Genomic DNA, 20,851 nt, shown 5'->3' with positions numbered 1-20,851 from the left:
TGAACAAAACATATGAGGAAAGGTTGAAGGAGCTGGGCATGTTCAGGATGGTGAAGAGAAGAAGACTGAAGGGTGATATAAACGGCTGTCACAGAGAGGAAGGGACAGATTTGATCTTGGCTGCTCCAAAGGATAGGACCAGGTCTAATGGTTTTAGGTTACAGGTAGGTAGATTTCAATTGAATTTCAGCAATGGAACAAAATGCCTTGGGGCTGGTGGGGTCCCTTTCTCTGGGCATCTTCAAAAAGAGGCTGGACAGTTACCTGCTGGGGAGGCTCTGCGTTGCGTGTTGGAGGCTATAACTCAATGGTTATAGTCTGGTTCCCCAGACTAACAATCAGGAAAATGCCTGGGCAAATAATAATAATAATAATAATAATAATAATAATAATAATAATAATAATAATAGTATTTATTTATATTCTGCTTTTTCTCAAAGGAAACAAAGCGGATTACAGCAATAAATCAATAGTTAAAGAAATAGCCATGTTAGTCTGTGGAATCAGTATGTTGAGAGATCGTCTAGCACCTCTGAGACTAACTGAAAGGAAGAAATTGCCAATTCACTTCTTTCTTTCAGTTAATCTCAAAGGTGCTCCAAATCTCTCTACATGCAAACGATTATTTAGTTGACCCCAGAAACAGCAAACACTGGGAGTCCATCTAACAGTATGCACCCAGAGCATGAAAAGTTGGACTACATCCTCCAGAATTCCTCAGCTAGCCTGGCTATGTTGGCTGGGGAGTTCTGGGAATTTAGTCCACAAATATACTGTGTATATTCAACTATACGTCGACCTCATGTATAAGTCGAGGGCAGGCTTTGGGACCAAAAGCATGGATTTTTATATGACCTTTGGGTAAGTCAAGGGTAAAGTATAGGGGCATGTAATAGGATCTAAAGCAGTGGTTCCCAACCTGTGGGTCGGGACACCTTTGGGAGTCGAATGACCCTTTTATGGAAGTCACCTAAGACCATTGGAAAACACCTATTTAATTACAGTTATGAAGTAGCAACAAAAATAATTTCATGGGTTTGGGTCACCACAACATGAGGAACTGTATTAAAGGGTCGTGGCATTAGGAAGGTTGGGAACCACTGATCTAAAGGATGGAGCAAAGAAAACAATGCCAATGAATTTACAAGATTCCAGCAGGCATAACATTTTGTGACCAGACTAAAGGCTGGTTGGATGAGAAAAGAGAGGAAAGTCGATGCTTCCAGGACAGAATTTACACTTCAGTTCATTCTTTTATAAGAGTTAAAGTACAGTGTTTACATTGCCCCATGGATAAATCGACTCAGATTTTTGGGGTCAGTTTTTCAACTCAAGTTTCTAGACTTACACTGGAGTATATACAGTAATTTCCTCAGGTCTTTATATGTCTAGCAAAGAGGTGGGAGACCTGCGGCCCTCCAGATGTTGTTAGATAACCACCCCCAACAAACCTATGCAGCATAACCAATCTGGAAGAATGCTGGAACTTGTAATCCAATGGAATCTGAAAAGGCTGCATGATTCCTTCCCCTGGCCTAGTATTAATATTAATACTAGAATGATTAATATTAGAATATCAATTGCTCAGGAAGAACTGGCTGTCATGCCCTACTTGTGCGTTTAGGTAACCACTGTTGAAAACTGGGCTTTGGTCTAATCCAGTGTGAGTCTTCTTATAATCTTACAAGATCAGATAAGGTAACATCCACCAATGAATAAGCAATCTGTCTTGAACTTTAGACAGTAGACTATACCAAACCTTCTTAATAATAACAGCATCTTATAAGGACAAACTGATATAATGACAGGGAGGCTGTTGGGTTCAAAGGGAGAGGACATTGATTAATTTGCATAAGGGGCCCAAGCGACAGCCTTATGCCAGTTTATGTCTTAAAAATGGATAACCACACAAGAGGATGAGTTCAAACGCGCATCACGTCGAGGTACGTTCATGCCACTTGCCCCCTTGTTCAGTGTTCTGTATACTCTAGCACCACCCAAGTCAAATCAGTTCAAATTGTATTGATTAACCAGCAAGGTTGCCACAATAATTGACTAAGATACAAATTATGCATTAACAAGTATCAAGACACACAGCTTGATGCCAGTACATGCGAAAAGGATCTGGGAGTCTTAGTGAACCACAGGCTGAACATGAGTCAGCAATGTGATGTGGCGACTAAGAAGGCCAATGCAATCCTAGGCTGCCTCAATATGAGTATGATGTCCAGATCAAGAGAAGTAAGAGTACCACTCTGTTCTGCTTTGGTCAGATCTTGCCTGGATATTGTGTCCAATTCTGGACTCTACAATTCAGTCTGGATCTAGGGTGTCCAGAGGTGGGTGACAAAAATAGTGAATGGTTTGGAAACCGTCCCCTATGAGGGAACTGAGTATGTTTAGCTTAGAGAAAGGAAGGTGAAGTTGTGACATGAAGGCCATGTTTAAATATTTGAAGGGATGTCATATCGAGGATGGAACAAGCTTGTTTTCTGCTATTCCAGAGACTAGGACATGGTACAATGGATTCAAGATACAGAGGGAGAGATTCCACCAAAATGTTAGGAAGAACTTCTTCACAACTTACTCTTAAGCTTTTGGGCAATGGAACACGTTGCACTGGATGTAAGCATACTACACTGGTGGAGTCTTCTTCGGATTCTCTGTCGGAAGTGCTTTGACTGTGTATTCTTTTGTGATGCTTTGATTGTGTATGGCAGGGGATGGGCTGGATGGCCCTTGAGGTCTCTTCCAGCTCTATGACTCTATACAGCTACAATTAAACTATTGGGAAAGGTGAAGCTTCACCATAGAGCCTCCTGCTTGCTGTTGCACGACTTCAGGAATAATATTGTATGCAGCACCTCCTTCTGTAATGCTCCCAAAGATATGCTCTTATGTAACTGGGGATTTCTTGAATCCGTTGCTCCTAGTCCCTGGAGCAGCAGAAAGCAAGTTTGCTCCATCCTCAAAATGACATCCCTTCAAACATTTAAACATGGTTATCATGCCTTGGCCTCAGAGGGAGAGAAGGAGCAGTCAAAGCTCCACCAGAGACAGAAGAAAGACCCTCCCTGCATTCATCTGCATTGGCCCTGGACTCAGAGGGAGAGAAGAACTGCTGGACTTGAACCCTTTTCGCCACTGCCATTCCTTTCTCCTTTTGTTCCGTGTCTTTTTTAGATTGTAAGCCTGAGAGCAGGGAACTGTGTGATTAACAATTTGGAAGTTGCTCTGGAAGAAGAGCGGAGCATAAAAACTCTGAATGAATGAAAAAGAATGAATGAATGTATCACCAACAGGATTCCCGCCACTGCCTCCCTTCCCTTCCCTTTCCATATTTCTGCAAATCCAGAAAAAGTGTGGCCACTTGTGTAACCCACCAATAGGATCCCAGGCCTTAAATTATTTTCCTAATTTTAAATGGGGAAGAAGAGTCACATTTTGCATTTTAAACATTTATTAACCAAAAGGGAATAAGGGGAAAAATGGATTATTTTTGTAAATCAATACATCTCCAGTAGAAGGTTAACATTTGATGAGAGGGAAGAAAATCTACAAAAGTGTAGCAAAATTTCACTGCGTTCATTTTGATTTTAAGTTAATGGTTGATGTATGTCTGGAATACAGAACATTCCTCTTTCTTTAACTCCGGTGGCTTTTCTTTTGGTCAGCAATCTACTATCCAGAGAGGGGGACCTTCCATTCATCCATTTATATGAACAGGTATCCTATCTTCAGTTTCTTGTTCTTTACCAACTCAGCACTCAGCGCTGGGATTCTCGTTTTTCTAAAGGTATTTAAGAATAATGTTCTACTCTGTATTGATGATTTAATGATGAAGATTAGGTAACGCATAGCATAGCATAGACATCTAGGTTTTGCATGGCATAACACATAGCATAGCATAATGCATAGCATGGCATAGATGTCTAGTGCATATGAAATGGAAGGGGGAACAAGACTTGCTGGAAAGCATTAATGTTCCATAATCCCAACTGCAACTGACTCCATGTAAATTAACTGGCCAGTGAGATTAATAAAACTAGATAGATCCCAAGCACCTTCTCTATTTGGCATTGTATAATTTCAGTCCTAACATTAAATGCTTTAAAAGAACATTGCACTGAAAAGTAGATAGCTGGAGTCAATTTTAATTCCTTTAAATAATAATAATAATAAAGAAAGAAAGAAAGAAAGAAAGAAAGAAAGAAAGAAAGAATTCAGTCTCTAGAGAATGGGAGAAAAGGCACATTCATTTCTTCTCATTCATAACATCCATACATACACCATATTAAGCTTTTATAGGTCACATAAGCAGGTAGCTTCATTACATTTGAGTCTATAGGTTAGATCCTGGTAATAGACCCATTGGACGCAATGGATTTAATGTACCAGTGGTCATCATTAACTAATTTGTCATAACTAAATGAAGTGTCATTGATCTCCAAAAATATGACTAACTCAGAATCCAAGACTGTAAAAGAAAGTCTCCTACCTGCGCACACAATGGATGCGGCCCACACATCAGGGTCGTCGTTACATAAAAGTAGTTCCCTATTCTTAGTGCAAGGCTATTACTCTGGGGTCTGAGTTTCTACTTCTAAGAAGCTCAATGGATGTGGACTAAATATTTGTTTTTACTGGATTTCTAGTTGTGGTTTTGCAGTCAGCCTCAGCTGTATTAATTCATTCTTGTTATGCTGGTAATGATATCTGAGTTTGTTGGTTGTTTAACCGAACTTAGAATTATAATTTTGCTCTTGCTGCAGCTGAAAGCACTTTGCGGCAGGTGCAATGAAGCTTCTCTCTAAACTCCCACCCGTTTTAAAGTCCGCCAGTGCCCCCAAATGGCCGTATCCCATCAAAAGCCAAGCCAGCAGCGGATTGCCATTTATAGATTTCTCAGAATTTGAAGATATATACAAAAATGTTCCTGAGCATTTCAATTTTGCAAAGGATGTCCTGGATAAATGGAGCCAAAAGGAGAAGGTATGGCACTCTCTCTCTCACCTGAACAGTACAATATTCTTTAACTATGGTGCCATCTTATATTGATAAATCAGAACCAGATTGACTGTTGTTCCGAGACATAGCTATGTTAGCCTGATACATCGGTATGCAAAGGGATCTTGTGGCACCTTTGAGATTAAGTGTGTGAAATAAATTGTAGCATAAGCTTGCTTTCTTTTTAATATTTAAAAAAATTAACACACCAACATAAACAAATTGCAACAAAAAAAGTTGGGAAAGATGAAGCTGCCCCATAGAGCCTCCTGGTTGCTGTTGCACAACTAGGGCAATAAGATTGTACACTTCCTTCTGTAATGCTCCCAAAGATACGCTCTGGTGTAACTGGGGTTTCAGCATCATGTATCACCAACAGGATTCTAGCCACAAGAAACTTTTAGAAGCTTTTAAAACACATTACTGTATATACTTGTGTACAGGTCGACCTCATGTATAAGTCCAGGGTGAAACTTAGGGGGCTATAAGGAAGGATAGAAAGGGGGAAATACCACTTCTGTCCCTCCTTCTCCTTCTCTGGATCTCTCCCAACCAATTCCCAGGTGCTGGAGGAGAGGTTTTAACATCAGATTGAGAAAGGAAATAATTGCATTTAAATGGACACTTGTTTCCGTAGGAAGCCAGATCTTGCAAAGGGGACCAGAGAGAGAAGCAAGTGGATTTAAAAGGGGAGTTTTTCCAATAGGAAGCAAAGGCTTGCAAAACGGACTGAAAGGGGAAGGAATTGGTGTTCAATGGAGATTGGGGCATCAGGTTTGCTTGCTTGAGGACCCTTCTAAGCACTACTGATGTACTGACCCTTCTATGAGTCTACCCAAGATTTTAGGAGCAATTTTGAGGCACAGATTCCTTGACTTATAGTCGAGTATATATGGTAATTAAATGGTATAATATATTGCATATTATGTTTTAGAAACTGTTAAAACACGATTGATTAAATGGGCTCCTGTCATTAGTCCCAGCTTGTGACAACCTAGCAGTTCCAAAGCATGTAAATGCAAGTAGATAAAGAGGTACCACTTCAGTGGGAAGGTAACAGCATTTGGTGCAGTCATGCTGGCCACTTGACCATCACAGCAGTCCTCCGGCAACGCTGGCGCTTCAGTTTAGTAATGGAGATGAGCACTGCCCCCTACAGTCAGTTATGACTAGACGTTCATGTCAAGGGACTACCTTCACCAACTATATTGTGATTTAGAAACTTTTAAAACACATTAATCAAATGAGATAATATATTGTCTCTGGCAGGATGGAAAAAGACCTTCCAACCCAGCTCTCTGGTGGGTAGATGAGACGGGAGAAGAGGTGCGGTGGAGCTTTGAGGAGCTGGGATTCCACTCCAGGAAAGTGGCGAACGCTCTCTCGGAGGGATGCAATTTGCAGAAAGGAGAGAGGCTCCTTGTGATTCTCCCAAGGATACCAGAATGGTGGCTGGTCACTGTGGGCTGTCTGAGGGCAGGTCAGTAAGAGCCAACCGGTGCGAATGAACAAGACAAAACCAACCACTCAGACAGTAGATTTATTCGGAGCCCTGGTGGTGCAGGGGTTGCAATCCTGTATGCGAGAATGGAGGATAGATGTTTCCTCTTCTCCCTGTTTTCTTTGATTGTTAAAATCATGCTTCCTTTTCTTCCTAGGCATTATCTATATTCCAGCAACAATCCAGCTGACAGCTAAAGACATACTGTACAGGCTCCAAGTCTCTAAGGCCAAATGCATCGTTACAAATGATGCCTTGGCTCCATTAGTAGATTCTGTAGCATCTGAATGCTCTTCACTGAAGAGCCGGGTGCTGGTCTCCAAAGGGAAAAGGAGAGAAGGATGGTTGAACTTCCATGACTTGGTCGAGTGAGTATCTCCCACTCTCCTGTTTCCTAAGGCGAGCAAACTTTGTGCATTGCAGGGGGATGGACTGATGGCCCTTGCGGTCTCTTCCATTGTTGATATCTATATGTGTGTAAATGTCATGATCTGATCCCAAAAAATATTATAAAAAAGAATATAATTGAAGAATGAAGCATAGCAAAAGTGCATGAACATTTGACATTTATAATAGCAGAATGCAAGAGGCTAAAGCAACATGAGCTAATGGTAGGAAAGGAAGTACTCTGCATGCATGGGTAAGGTAAAAAGAAAAACTTACATTTATCATCTATAGAAATCCACTGAAGGATCAGAAAGGAGATAAACAAGATAGCTTTAGGATTGAGCTAGCAGCCATTAAGAAGGCCACATGGCTGCCCCCTTTGTAGGCAAAAAGTGCAAAGGGAGGATCATCCCTGGAGAACCCAGACATTTTTGACAATTCTCTAAAATCCTAATATCTTTTGGGGGCAGTATGGGCAAGAATGAATTGGTGTCAGGACCAATGAACTCTCATTCCAATGCGCAGTCAATCAGCCTATGATTCTATGGTTACAAGTGAAAACAAAAGAGGTAGAATCCAAATCAGTACGTAGAGAGATCTTGTAGCACCTTTGAGACTAACTGAAAGAAAGAAATTGGCAGCGCGGGCTTTCGTAGACCTCAGTCTAAATGCATCTGAGGAAGTAGACTTTATTAAATCCAATTTCTTTCTTTCAGTTAGTCTCAAAGGTGTTACAAGATATCTCCCAGAAGGGGTGCCACAGGTGTGCTTGTGTGCCATGATGACGCCTTTTGTGCGCAGCATTGTTTAGGCGCTGTGCACGATGCGCGCCATCATAGCGCTCGCTGTGTAGATGGGCACGCGCCAAGATGGCACCCAGGCGGCACGGTAAGAGCTTTGAGCCTGTGGATGCTCAGCCCTTACTGCGCATACAGGCTGGCACAAAGTGCGGGTCTGCACCTCCCCTCAATTACTAATCAATGATCACACCAAGATTAACATAGGCACTCATGGCAGATTCTATGCCCAAAGGATGCTCTAGCTTTGGGCAGCTGGATTGGAGAGAAGTGGATAGGATCCTGTTTGTGTGGAGAGTGTGGCACGTGGCTTTCTGACGTGTGTTTTTCAAACTAACAACAAAGTAATTATTTGAGTTACTTTTGAGAAAACAGAAATTAGAGAGTCGCTTTAGTAACTAGCTATACTTGGTTACCTTGAAAGTATAACAGTAACTAAATATTTTTAAAGTAACTTTGCAAACTCTGCAGAGAGTATTGGTTCTGATTCTTCATAGCTTACCCTAATTTGCTTGTTTTCTGTTTTAAAGAGCTGCACATGACAACCATCAGCCTGTTAAAACCAAGAGCCAAGACCCAATGAGCATCTTTTTTACTAGTGGCACAACAGGTTATCCCAAAATGGTTCAACATTCTTGCAGTAGTTTGGGGATTGGATTGAACTTTTCTGGCAGGTATGTCTATTTCTAAATCTTCAGGGGCAGCAAACATAAATAATCATCATGTGGGATCTTATTGTTGTATAGGCTTTGGGAAAGAAGCCCACGGCTTCATCCAGGAGAAGGAGCAGGAGGGTTTCCATCAGAGATGAGAGAGAATATTCTCATTTTTGTATATGTATTTGGATTGGAGAGCCCCACTGCGAGCAATGAAGTAGTTTAAGCACTAGTAAAGTGCCCAGGTTTAGTGCTATTTTCATGACCTGACATTTCTGGACAATCTTCAAAGTCTTCTCATATTCAATATACTGCTGCATTGTAACCTGGAAGATAGTAAAGCAGATAACTATAGTATTACCTGCAAAGGGCAGGGGCATCTCCAATGACAAAATTAATAAACATATCTCTCAGACCCTCAGTTCTGATCCAATTTAGGATTCTCCCACACCTGTAGCAATTGCTATTTACGTTTCAGAATCCAAAGGCCTCAGTCATATTTAGTTAGGTATTCTCACATAAGTTAACTTTCATTTCAAATAAGCTTCATTCATTCATTCATTCATTCATTTCAAATAAGCAGGTCCTACAGCCAGCCTAGTGTTATGATTTGAGTCTTGGACTACCGACTCTGGAGATCAGAGTTTGATTCCCCGCTCAAGCATAGAAGCCCACTGGGTGACCTTGGGCAAGTCACACTCTCTCAGCCTCAGGGGATGGCAATGGCAAAACTCTCTGAAGAAACTCCCCAAGAAAATCTTATGATAGCCACAAGTCAAAAATGACTTAGAGGCACACAACAACAACAACAAAGAGCAACTCAAGCTTGAACGCCTACGAGAGGCCAAAATGGCTGAACTGAGGCTATTGTACTTTGGACGTATCATGAGACAATAGGGAGTTTATTGCACCGTTAAAAAAACCCCTTCTTAACTTTCCCAAATTGAAGTCTAATTTGGGATGCAGCCAGGTTCTATTGCCTGGGTTTTGCTGCTGAATCCATTGGCCGAATACAGCCCTGCTGCAGCCCGAGTCCCAGGCAGGCAAAGTTGGGAGAGGTCACTCGGGTTTTTTAGTGGTGCGATAAAGTCCTAGGATTAATTCAAAAAGATGATTAAGGCCTGTTACAGACTGCCAAAATAAAGCTGCTTTGGGTCTCTTTGGAGGTATGGTGTTTAAATGATGCATGCCTCCTAAGAATCCAGAAGCTGCACCAAAGCTGCACTCCAATGCTTAGGAATGGAGTGTGGCTTTGGCGCGACCTCCAGACTCTTAGGACTCATGCATCATTTAAATAGCATACCTCCAAAGAGACCCAAAGCAGCTTTATTTTGGCAGTCTGTAACAGGCCAAAGTGTAGGAAAGTGGAAGGCAGTAGGAAAAGAGGAAAGCATTCACTCAAAGAAGCCACAGCCCTGAGTGTGCAAGGCCTGAGTAGGGCTGTTGGTGACCAGACCTCTTGAACATTCTCTCATCCGTAGGCCATAAGTCAGAGCTGACCTGGCAGCAAATATCAACAACAAACAGCATCGATGTTTGCTTTCTTATGAACAGGAGCTGGATGAATCTGAATCCCTCAAGCACGATGTGGGGTGTTTCTGATACCGGCTGGGTCAAGTTTGTCTTTGGCAGTCTGTATGGCACATGGAGTCAAGGGGCTTGCGTCTTTTCACACGGCAAGATGCAGTTTGACTCAACAGTGGTTCTAAATGTAAGAGCAGCATGGTTTCCTTTGTAAAGTACAAAGCAGGTATTATATATTTAATTTGTGGCCTGTCTTTCTCTTGACATGGGACCCAACACAGCTTACAGCAAGGTTAAACAGGATCCAAGGTTAAAACAAAGTGCAATTGTGTAGAAAGGTATGTTGACTAAGGAGTTTATCACACTGGGGCTGATTTCGACATTAAAGAGAGATTGGAGCGCATTTAAAGCATTCCACAAATGAAGCAGAAATGGCGAGTAATTGTGCGAATGATTATCACATGCAATTGCGCAAATAAAGTGGAAATGCATTGTCGCTGAAATGCCGAAAGTAAAAAGATGCACATTGATGCTTTTTTGGGACCACTTTAATGGCGGGTTTTGTGCGAGGTTGTGTGAAACCGTTACACGTAATTACGCAATTTCCCCAGGATAAACTCCTGATCTCCTTCGTGTGACAAACTCCTAAAAGGCTCCGATTTATGTACACCAGATTCCATGCCCCATGTGTGAGTGCACACTACACACAGAAAGACCATTTCCAGATACTCCAGCATTTCACAAATCAAAAATGGGACACATGTGTGACCAAGCAACATGACACTATGAACAAGAGAGCAGAATTAATAATAAACAACAGTCTAGGAGAAGTTGTATATGCTCTACTCACTGAACCGTGGTGCTTCCCAAATGTCTACGCATCTCTCCACTTCAGGGAGACAGTGGAAAGCAATTTCTCAGAATCACTTGAAACCAACTCAGAAACTTTCAGGAGGGAAAATGCTCCTGACCAAAGCTTACAATTAAAATGCAAAGCCTTGAGCAACCAATTGACTATTAGGAGTGTTTTCCCCTTTAGTGTCTCTCCAAGTATCCAGTGACGACTTTCTGTGGCACCCCAACGATTTTCCGCATGCTGTTGAAGCACGATGTTAGCAGGTATGACTGCCTTGCCCAGTAGCAATAACAACCTTATTTGCTAAATCTTTGGGCTAAAATTACTGTTTTCCTCTTGGCTTTTTGCAGCCTGCTCCAGATTCCTTTCCTTGGATTTGCGCCTTCGTTTCTCCTCCTTTTTTCCATCCCAAGCACCTAGAATTAAACTCTGCCCCTGACAGTGTATACTTTGCATTTTGCAAACATCTGCTAAACATCTTTTCATCCATTTGTCTAGATACAAATTCAAGAGTCTGAAGACCTGTCTGAGTGGAGGGGAACCTATCAACCCTGAAGTAATGGGAAAATGGAAAGCTCAGACAGGACTGGAGATCTATGAAGGCTATGGGCAGTCAGAGACCGTATGTTTCTGTTCAGTCATACATCTTTTCTAATCCTATTTTATTTCATTAACAGTTGTATTTAGGTTTTAAAAGGTTACACTTGACCCACTCCCCTGACTAAAAAAACAAGGCTAAATTGCTTTTCAGGGAAGCCTCCAGGAGCATCAATTCCTCTTTTAAGCTTCCTTGAGGCCCAGGTTTGGAGAAAAGGCTGGATATTACTACTTCAAAAATCTGCATTTGAGTCCTGGTGAAATCCAAATAGTTAAAGTACATCTTTGACTAGCCTTCTCCTCTATGGATTTATCTAATCCTCTTTCAAAATTGCCCAAATTGGTACCCATTGCCACATCTTGTGGTACCCAACTGCACTGTTTCCTTGTGTGCAGCTGTGTGAAGAAATACTTCTGTTTCTCTGTCCAGGATATTTTAAAACCAGATGACAGCTATCCTGTGTGTGTATGTGTTTGGTTTTGTTTCAATGAATGCCCCCCACCCACATTATTATTTCTTTTTACAGATTTTGGTGTGTGGAACCACAAGAGAGATGGAAGTTAAGCCTGGGTTTATGGGAAAGCCTCTCCCGCCCTTCGATGTCCAGGTAAGTCCACTTGGAGCAGGGATGGGTCACTTTCTTAGATCTGGGAACCAGTTTGTCTCCCGAAATTGCGTGGCGTGCCACAAACATATGTCAGCAACACCAAAACAGGAAGAAAATCAAACCAAGAAATGGCCAGAAAGCACAGTATTTTGACAGCATCATAAACCAAACAAAGCATGCAGAGGCCATGTGCTTTGTTTTATAGAAGAACTATGCTTCCCGGAGCATGGCTTTCCTTGTTTTAGATTTTTTTATCCTGCTTCATTTAATTTGAAGTTGAATGTTTTTAGGTCTTGGGGCCCAGAGTGAGAATTGATGCAGATACTCTCCAACATTTCAGATTTAAACTGGGACCTAAGTGGTCAGATAACATCGGTTTATACAGGAATAAAACCTCACACTTTCCAAGGTTTTTTCTCTCTCTTCTGCAGTTGCTTTCAGTTTGTAGCAATTGAATGAAGATGAAAATGAAGGTCTTTAAGCAGAGGCTGGATGGCCATCTGTGAGGGATGCGTTGACTGAGAGTTCCTACATGGCAGAATGGGGTTGGACTGGATGGCCCTTGCGGTCTCTTCCAACTCTATGATTCTATGAAAGTAGGAGGAGTAGAAAGAAACAGGGACATTTTAAAAGCAGATTAAAAGAATAGAAGATTAATTGGAATGGTCTTTGCCAAACCAGGACAGTGGGAGGATATGCACGCAGCTCATAAGCCACACTTTTCTAGTTGTCCACTCTCATTTATAATATGAGAAACATTCAACAGAATAACCTATATACCAAGAGTTGGAAATGGGTAGCCTTCCAGAATTGGTAGACTGCAGCTCCCAGCATTCCTTACCATTCGCTATGCTGGCTCGGCGGATGAAAAATACAGCCCACTACCATCTAGCACAATTTCCAATTTTGCTTTTGAGTGTGATTTAATTTCATAAGGCCATAGTTTGATATTCCGGATAAAGAGACGGAACAGCTTGAATTTGGTTTTCCTTCTTCCTAGATAATCGATGAACATGGCAAGCACCTACCACCTGGAGAAGAAGGAGACATTGCCATTAGAATCAAACCCGAAAGACCTTTAGGGCTCTTCTCTGGCTATTTGGTAAGGAGGAACCCTGGTATGTTTCCTTCCTCTATCTGGGGTGGGCCATTTGCACATGGAAGGCCTCACTTGATGTTGCAGGAATCAAGGGATGTTTATGCATGAACGGACCGGCCTTATGGGATGCCGTCTCATTCTTTTTAGGATGATCCCGTGAAAACCGCTTCCACGGAACGTGGAGACTTCTATATTACTGGAGACAGAGGGATAATGGCTGAAGATGGCTACATCCGCTTTATCGCAAGAGCTGACGATGTCATCTTATCCTCTGGGTAGGCTTGTTTTCTTGCCACTTTGTATGACTACTGATCGGTGATGCAGTGGAACCAGGGCTTGCAGGGCCCAAGAGCCTGGACTTTGTAATTCGCAGGGAGAATGGTGATGACTTGAATTCAGGATGCAACTTAACATTAAAAGAATTTCCATCTTGAATATGAAAAGATTCCTGAAGTTTGGCAAATTTTTATCAAAACGCAACTGAAACAAATTCTCACCCATTTGTATTATTATTATTAGGTATCGCATTGGGCCATTTGAAGTGGAATATGCCTTGTCAGAGCACCCAGCAGTAGCCGAAACAGCTGTGATCAGCAGTCCAGATGCCATCAGAGGAGAGGTAAGAGAGTCAACAGCATCTATAATGCATGCCAGGATAACTGTGTTTTATCATTGTAATTTATTATGTTTTTAGTCATATCTGGGTTTTTTTTTTTTAAATTTTGTTTTTAAAATCATGTTTAATATTAACTTCTCAGTCACTGCCTCCAAGATCTGCAATTCCCTTCTCAGAGACACTAAGGTCGGCATCTTCCTTACTTCCGTTCTGCATCCAGATAAAGATATTTTTTATTCTGACAGGTCTTTGGGAATTTGTAGGTTTCGTGGGGCTTTTTAAAGATGTAACAGGCTGTGTGTAATGTAATGAATTTTTATTTATTGGTTTTAATTATGCATCTTTTAACTACTTTTAATTTTCATTTTTTAAAATATTAATTACTTATCTTTTGTACGCTGTGAATTTTTAACTTTGTTCTAAGTGTTGCAAAAAACAGTGTGGCCGTTGTGAAATGGTTCAGCAACAATTGGCATCAAACTAAACTCCAAGTACACCTGAAGCTCACGTCCAAAACGCACTGGAGAAAGAATCCAGTTTGAGACCATTTTAACTGTCCTGGCTCAATAAAATTAAGTTTATTGTGGCCCTAGAGCTCTCTCACAAAATTACAGATCCCAGAATTCCCTAGCATTGATCCAGGGCAGTTAAAGCTGGATGGTTTCTGCAGTGTGTTTTGGACTTCAATATGGATGGCTAGCTTTTCCTGTTTCAAAAAAACATTACCTTTTCAGGGCAGTGGAGAGAACCCAGGACCAAGGTCCTTGGAGTCAGAGCAGGGTTAGCAATTCATCTTGCCCTCGTTGGGTTTTGTTGTAGGTTGTGAAAGCTCTCATCATCCTGACCCCTGCCTATGAGTCCCATGATAAAGACAAATTAATTCGTGAACTTCAAGAACATGTCAAGAAAACCACAGCTCCATACAAGTATCCCAGAAAGGCAAGTACAGTACTCAGTTTGGCTAAGCATGGTGTTAGTTGGACTTGGAACAATAGATGCAAGCTCCAGGAAAAGAGATTCCACCTCAACATTAGGAGGAACCTCTTGACCCTAAGAGCTGTTTGATAGTGGTACATACCCCTTCAAAGTGTGATGGAGTCTCCTTCTTTGGAGGTTTTTATATAGAGGCTGGGTGGCCATCTGTCAGGAGTGCTTTGATTGTGAGTTCCAGCATGGCAGAATGGGGTTGGACTGGATGGCCCTTGTGGTCCTTTCCAACCCTGTGATGCTACGATTCCAGTATTTGCTATGTAGCCTTTAGTAGAAAAAAACTTTTAATTTACTTTAAGATGTGTAATTCAGTAATAGGGGGGTTACATGTTGATGAAGAAGGTAAAATGATAAAAGGATTCACATAGGGTTCCACTGTGTTCAGAAATGGCCTGATTCAAAGGGGAGGATGTGGAAAGGGGTGCAAGGCCTATATATGTGGGTCCAGACCTGGCTGTTAGGCAGCCAGTCCATGACCAAACCCAGGGTGTCTTCACAATGAATAAATACAGCATTCAATAAACATTGGCTGGTATACTCTTTCTTTTCTTCCCCTCTCCTCTCTCAATATAGATCGAGTTTGTTCAAGACCTGCCCAAGACAATTTCTGGAAAAATCCAAAGGAAAGAGTTGAGAAGGAAAGAATGGGAGAAAGCCCAGTGACATTCACAAGCCAAAAAGAGACTGATGGTTGTTTGACAACACAACACTCTCAAGAGCGGATGATGATGATCTGTTTGCTGATGTGGCTATTGGAGTCTAGTTGCATTGTCATGCTTTTCAAACATCAACTCACTCAACTATCATCGTCATTCATAAAATGGAGATGAATAAATAGCTGCCAGCATAACATATGTTCATAGTGATCTCAGTTCTTCTCATATATGTTGGTCCTTATGTAGTTAATATGGCACAAGCCTCACTACAAGGAGGAAGTATCACCGTCTGATAGAAACACCAGACTTTTCAGAAATACAAATAATAATAATAATAATAATAATAATAATAATAATATTTGGGGGAAATCTTGATCTTGAACTTTCCTCAGTAAAAAAGTCTAATGAGAACTGGGCATGACAGTTGGTTAGGATGGGGAGCCTGGAATACAGCAGTTGAGTACCTTTGTCCTCCCTCTGACTTTCAGACTACAGTTCCCATAATCCCTTACCATTGGCCATGCTGGCTGGGGCTCCTAGGCAGTGAAGTCTTAAACATCTGGATAGCCAAAGCTTCCCCACTGCTTTAATAAAGCATTCCTGAGAATAGCATGGCTGGCTGATATAATATTCATTGGCACTTCGAGAGCCAGTTTCTTCTCACTCTGTACCTTTTCTGCTATTGCAGGGATGGGACCACATGGCCCTCCACTTGTTGCTTTCTTGAACTGGGTTCCAATTTGGTCCTTAAAGATAACCAGAACTACTTCACAAATTTAGAGGGAAAGGCGTTACAATCTGTTTCCCTCTCATGTGAATTCATTACTTCAGCAGCTGTTAAAGTTTGCTTAGTGGCTGTAAAATCTATTAACACCATACAAAACCATATTCTCAAGAGGACTTTTAATATAAAATATGCAAATATTTTAATATGCAAATTTTAAATAAAAAAACAATCCAAGAAAAAGACCTCTTCCACATATACACATTTTAAATTGCTTCTTGTTTAGGATCTGTTTCATCAGATCCTAGTTTTGAGTCTCTGAATTTGCAACAGCTTAGACATTTGGAGCTTAGATCAGTTCCCATGCCAATGCAAGATTGGCCAAAACTGGTAAGACTCACACTGGCTTGAGTTTGGAGTCAAGAAATGTATGTACCTTCTACAGTTAAACAGCAACTATTACCAAGTGAGGCAACAAGGCTGACATGTGGCTTTCCTGGATATTAATGCTAACACCAGTAGCAAAAGGTACTTATAAAGAAGGTAGCAAAAAAGGTAGACCTAAGTCTCAATGTAACCAAACAAATTGAAGTTTTGACCACACGCTCAAGTATCTATGTTTTCAGTGGAACAATATTTGGATAACTTTTGCTGCATTTTATTTACAGATGGGTTCAGATGACATGAAAAAGTAGGGATGTGGATGCTAGAGGTGTATTTAAGGCCACCTTTACAAGCCTCAGCTGCCTTCCCATAGCACACCATTTCATACCATAGCTTTCAGTTCTGGTTGGAAACCAATTGTGCTTTGTGGGAACCGCCATTTATATTATTTGGATGTCACACCAAATCATAGTCCCCTTGGGTTAGGAAGCAAAACAGAAGGTCCATAAGAGGAAGGAGCAACTGTGTCTGAGAAACAGTCCTGTCAGCAACATCCCAGTTTGGCTTAGACCAGTGGCTCCCAGCCTGTCAGTCCCTAGCTGTTGTTGGACTACAACTTCCTGAATCTACTACTAGCCATGTTGACTGATATTTTAGGCGTTCAACAACATCTGGGACTTAGACTGGTTTTGACACCTAAACCAAAACACAGTTTCAAAAGATGCTTTAAAAAAACCAAAAACCAAACCACTGAGATAGCAATGAATAACCTTTCACAGTCTCTGTTCAGCAACTCAATTAATGGTCCTAATCCTCATGCTTGTCATTGGCTTTTGCCTCGTCTTCAGGCTTATCTTTGCTTTCCACATCCTCCACAGCTGGCTTGGCTTCTTCCAAGTTGCCTTCTGGAGATGCTTTGGGAGCATCCCCCTGACAATCCACTTTGCTGCTCTTCACCACCTCCTGGAGGTTATACTTCCTGAAAAGAACATAGTCCTTCACCACACTCAAGCAGCAGATATTTTTGATGATTTCCACTACGATGGTGAATTCAGGGTTATTCAGGTCAACTTTGTTCTCTGGATTGAGGTGGCCCACCACTCCTGCAAGGACAGAAAGAAAAGGGGTGGGTAGTTGAGCCATTTCATCAACCTTGAGAGGAGCGGTTCACCTGCTATCAGTTTTGGACTTCATCTCCCAGAAGCCTGTCACCATAGCTAATGGTGATAACCAGAGTCAAAACAATTGGAGGACTAAAAGATCACCACTCCTGCTGACATTTCCATCAAGCTCTGATAGGGAATGTGGAGCTCTCCAGATAATATTGCACTGAAACTCCCATCATCCTTCACCCATTGGTTACAATGCCTATGGTTGATGGGAATTAGAGTCCAACAATTCCTGGACCTCTTCTGTCCACAAATGGAGAAGCAGTGTGTTGTAGCAGCTAAAATGCTCTTTTTTTTACCTGAGAGAACATCTCTCTAGGAATTTCTAGGTTCTCCGTTGCAACTCTATGGCCAATATCTGGTAGACGCTGACCACAGAATTGCACTGGAGGACCTACACATTTGTAGAGAAAGGTGCTTGCTAGGAATCTCTAGGCACTCCAGTGTGACTCTATGGTCAACCTCTGGCAGAGTCACACTGAAGGACCTACAGAGTCTTAGACAGAACCTATAAATCAAATCCATGAATAATCAAAGCCACAAATGTGAAGGGACTGTGCACTGGACTCCAGATTCCATCATACCACTGAGTATGCTGGTGGGGCATGCTGGGAGTTGCAGTGTGGGTAGCACATTACAGTGGGTAGCACACTGTAATGTAGGTAACACATTACAGAAGCCTGGTTAGGAATCTTTGCAAATCTACTGTTAATCACACAGAGAAGAACCAAATAAATCCCAGCCTAAATTCTTATGCCCTCACCCCCACCATGAAGAAGAGAGTGCCCACCTGCTAGTTCATTGATCACTTTGACTCTGCTGAGGTGGCTGTTGTTTCGAGCCTTATAGACAATCTGAAAAGTACCCTTCTGGGGACTTTTAAACCAAGGCTCAAAGAAGGTCTCCGAATAGCGTTTCATGTCCTCCACAAAGGCTTTGCAAGTGCCGGAAACAGGCAGCATGCGCAGGATGACTCTGGTTTTCTTCTTTTTAGTGGTATGCATGTCCTTCAGGATGTGATGCACCAACTTCTCAGGTTCTGCAAGAATAAAACAACGGGAGAGACATTTTCCATTATGCCTTCCTCCAAGCAAAGAAATAGCATTGCTAACAGGGTGCGGAAACTCTCCTCAAACCTTCCCAATATGGTGCCCTGTAAGAATTTATAGACACCTTACATCTGAATATTCCAAACATTCATATACAATATAAAACAACATATAAGATTAATATACAATGCCAAAGTGCAAAATATATGACGGAATGAATTTGGAAAGCTTGCAAAAATAGTTATGTTTTCATTTTGCAGTTAAAAATAAAAATTGGAAGATGCCTAGTTATCAGTAACTGCCACTAAGTAGCAGGTGCCACCATACTAGGTGCCTTCTCCAAACAACTGTGGGGTTGAGCTTGGAAGCATGTGTTTCACAGACATATGGAGGAACCTCTCCAGGTGAACTCAAGGACTGAATGGATTTGGAAGGGAGAATGCTTCAAAGCTTTTTCACATAGCCTCCTCTAACTTGGAACAACTAGAAAAGTTTAGGAAGGTATTTAATTTTGGAACGTTCTTCAGGACTCTCCTTCAAGGGTCTTTGAACTCATGAACTCTGCAATTCTTACATTGAGATACTTGCAAAAGTCATCATGTAGCATGTCTGCATCCTACTGAGTATAGTGGGGCTTACTCTTAGGGGACGCAGCATTAATTCATAACTGGGATCAAATTCTTTGAAACCTAGTTTGGCCTTTACCAATGACTCACTGCATCATAGTCTCCTCATACAACAGATATCAGCACACCTCAAAAGAACAACAACCACAAAAACCAGTCCCCAGCTCACCATTACTGAAGATAGCAAGATGCCTTTTAAAAACCTAAGTGCCTAAAAGCAAATGTCAATGTGTAGAAATCTCTTTTCCGGCTCGGGAAAGAAATATAGAAAAGAGAAACAGACACACTCAGCATATTTTCTTGCCTGTAATGCTCTGTGCCAGCCTACAAATTGCATCATTCCTGAACAGAGACAATGCTAGCTGGAGTTAAGAGGAGTCCTGGTTTGAAATATATGTAGGGAAACACTACTCTACACTATCTGTTTAATTTGCTATATAGCCAAATCCCAAAGTTCTAGATTTGCCTAACACAGCTAAATGTGTTTATGTTTATATCTTAGACTTTTAATCACTGTGTTGCTACTTTCCATTCCATATTCCCATACCTACACCCAGCGTCCTAATAAAAACCACATTATTGGCACCGCTCTCCACCGACTGGAACCGTCGCAGCTTCTGCTCCGTCGAAGTACGGATCTGATCAACTTCTTTTTTCAACGCAGCTTCAGCATCATCCTCTTCCTCTTCCTCCTCTTCTTCCTCCTCCTCATGTCCTGACAGTCTGCTCTCCTCTTGATCTGTGAACTTCACACACACATTCACTTTTTAGTTAAAGCAGTTTGTCTTACTCTTTAACCTCCAAGCAGTGATCCCCGAACTCTGGCCTTCCAGGTGTTTTGGACTTCAGCTCCTAGGTTCCCGGACCATTAGCCAAGATGGTTGAGGCTTCTGGGACCTGAAGTCCAAAACATCTGAAAGGCCAGAGTTTGGGTTTAACCACTTTATCTCTTGGGATGTAAACCAATGTTATGCCAGGCTCAAGGGCAGAGAGATACCAACCATCTGATGGTCATCCACATAGCCACAGCCCAAGTCTATCATGCCATGAATAACACTAGGACTGCAGAAGAGAACAAGATCAGGATGGGTCCTGACTTAAAGGCTTCAATGGCAGCACAGCCATTGGACCCTACTTAGAAGGCAGAAGCAAGCCTTGGAGAAGTTACTCTCTTGGGTCCAAAGCACACTGCAGAAATAGTCCTGTTTGAGACGGCTTTAACTGCCCTGGCTCAGTGCTAGGGCATCCTGGGAATGGCAATATTGTGGCACCAGAGTTCTCCGACAGAGGAAGCTCAATGTCTCACACACACTACAGTTCCCAGAATCCACTAGCATTGAGCCAGGCCAGTTAAGGCGGTCTCAAAATGGGTTATTCTGCAGAGTATTTTTGGGCCTATGTCTGCCACGGATCAAAGCTATGAAATTCTGGGAATGGCAGCCAAGGCAGCCTCAAATGGGTTGTTCCTGCAATGTATTTTGGACCTGTAACTGCCATGAATCAGGGCTATGGGATTCTGGGAAGGGCAGTAAAGGCGGTCTCAAACCGGATTGTTTCTGCAGCGTGTTTGGTACCCAGGGTTTGAACCCCAGGTGTCCAAAAAGT

At 41.9% G+C, this 20,851-nt stretch overlaps 2 protein-coding genes across 2 annotated transcripts in view; one reads left to right on the top strand and one right to left on the bottom strand.

The window, feature by feature from the left end:
• Positions 1-3,695: 3,695 nt before the first annotated feature.
• On the top strand, positions 3,696-15,475 carry LOC121914497 (acyl-coenzyme A synthetase ACSM3, mitochondrial-like). The gene is made up of 14 exons (XM_042437967.1): positions 3,696-3,726; positions 4,773-4,992; positions 6,277-6,487; positions 6,666-6,876; positions 8,223-8,366; positions 9,903-10,059; positions 10,912-10,991; positions 11,227-11,350; positions 11,853-11,933; positions 12,934-13,035; positions 13,180-13,307; positions 13,552-13,651; positions 14,468-14,587; positions 15,212-15,475. The coding sequence occupies exons 2-14, from the start codon at positions 4,798-4,800 to the stop codon at positions 15,299-15,301; spliced, it is 1,743 nt and encodes a 580-aa protein (XP_042293901.1). The 5' UTR covers positions 3,696-3,726; positions 4,773-4,797; the 3' UTR covers positions 15,302-15,475.
• A 707-nt stretch (positions 15,476-16,182) lies between these two features.
• The window catches only part of THUMPD1 (THUMP domain containing 1), a 5,200-nt gene continuing 531 nt past the window's right edge, over positions 16,183-20,851 (bottom strand). The window contains exons 2-4 of the mRNA XM_042438687.1: positions 19,794-19,992; positions 18,362-18,610; positions 16,183-17,505 (exon numbers count right to left, since the gene is read on the bottom strand). Coding sequence (XP_042294621.1) covers positions 17,210-17,505; positions 18,362-18,610; positions 19,794-19,992 — 744 coding nt within the window. The 3' untranslated portion in view covers positions 16,183-17,209. The remainder of the gene's footprint in view (positions 17,506-18,361; positions 18,611-19,793; positions 19,993-20,851) is intronic.

The sequence above is a fragment of the Sceloporus undulatus genome, chromosome 8, assembly GCF_019175285.1.
Source record: "Sceloporus undulatus isolate JIND9_A2432 ecotype Alabama chromosome 8, SceUnd_v1.1, whole genome shotgun sequence".
Lineage (NCBI taxonomy): Eukaryota > Metazoa > Chordata > Lepidosauria > Squamata > Phrynosomatidae > Sceloporus > Sceloporus undulatus.
Note: the sequence above shows the minus strand (reverse complement) of the source record. Positions and strands in the feature narration are given on the sequence as shown.